Source organism: Blastomyces gilchristii (assembly GCF_000003855.2).
Source record: "Blastomyces gilchristii SLH14081 genomic scaffold supercont1.8, whole genome shotgun sequence".
Lineage (NCBI taxonomy): Eukaryota > Fungi > Ascomycota > Eurotiomycetes > Onygenales > Ajellomycetaceae > Blastomyces > Blastomyces gilchristii.
The window spans coordinates 1,676,379-1,677,651 of record NW_003101675.1 but is presented as its reverse complement, the minus strand read 5'-3'; the positions used below and the strand labels follow the sequence as shown (position 1 = coordinate 1,677,651).

At 36.7% G+C, this 1,273-nt stretch overlaps 1 protein-coding gene across 1 annotated transcript; it reads right to left on the bottom strand.

Annotated features, from left to right (window-relative positions):
• Positions 1–578: 578 nt before the first annotated feature.
• BDBG_04916 (uncharacterized protein) lies at positions 579–1,106 on the bottom strand (the record flags this gene model as incomplete). The annotated part of the gene is made up of 1 exon (XM_031721900.1): positions 579–1,106. One exon carries the CDS (start codon positions 1,104–1,106, stop codon positions 579–581), a length of 528 nt encoding a protein of 175 aa, XP_031578412.1.
• Positions 1,107–1,273: the final 167 nt, after the last annotated feature.

Here is a 1,273-nt window from a genome sequence, read left to right as displayed (position 1 = left end):
AGCTTGATTGTCTCACTAATTGTATTACATTAATTATGTCTCTCTATCAGATAATAAAGATTAACTAGCATATTTAGAACTAGCACTAATTAAAATGTAAGAGAGATTACTACAACTGTAATTATCAAGTATTTAAATAAATTCATAACATTTAAGACTCTATTGAATGTTGCAATAATAGAGATACATACTCTATATATATAAAATAACAAGGAAGAGAGAGAGCTAATGAAGAAAAAAATTAGCAAGAACTGAAGAGAAAATTAACAATACATGTTTGTCTTTAATGATTAAATACATTCACAAAATATCTCAAACAATGCTTTGATCCTTATTAGCATGTCATATGACTCAATAAGATGAGTCAAATTATGCTACTGATTGCATGATTTCTTTCATAATCTCAAATTGAAAAATTTAACTAAAGTTAAGAGAAGTTGGCAGGTGACTATGTCTAATCATGAAACAAAAAGGTTTCATTTTCTTATCTCTCAATTATTAGCATCAAACCCCTCAAATACTTATCAAATCATGAAGAAAAAAAAGACAGAGGACAGACACATCATACCATTTTAATTTTACTCATCCTCAAACTCTTGGCGTGGTCGCTCCAGTGGGCACATTGTCAAGATCAAATTTGCGCCTGATCCGCAGGAGCCACTGCTTACGCCTGTCGGGATGCCATCCGGCCATTCAATCCTGGGGCAACGGTCATCCGAGGGCTTGAGAGTGAGTTTATGCCCTTCAAATGGGTTACCACCTGAATTCCCCAAACTGTACCCGACAGTCGAATTACCGTCGCTTAATTTATAGCGGAATGTCGTTCGTGAATTGGAACTGTCCCGACCCTCCGTGTGAGATAGTGTTAAACTGACGCCGTCGCCGCTGCCGCCTCCATATGGCTCATGGTAGTAATCATGATTTCTGCCGTTAAGGGTTCTCCGGGTGCTAACGCCGCCAGCCTCAACATCAAGAAAGACAGTGAAATTGCAATAAATAAATACAAAAGCATTGCCCAAATCTGCTCTCTTTGCAACCACACTCTCTGCATGAACAACAGAGATGAGTGCAGTGAGAGCACCAATGAATACAGAAGAGAGATGCATTGTTCTTTTCAAAAGTAGTGATTTCAACTAGTCTTGCGAGACAAAAAATGATAGAAGAAATATAGAGAGAAACACTTCTTTGTATAAAACTGAAGATAAAAAGAGAAAATTTGTGAAAGGGAATCAAGAAGAGAGAGAATGAAAGAGGCATTTTATATAGTCTTAGG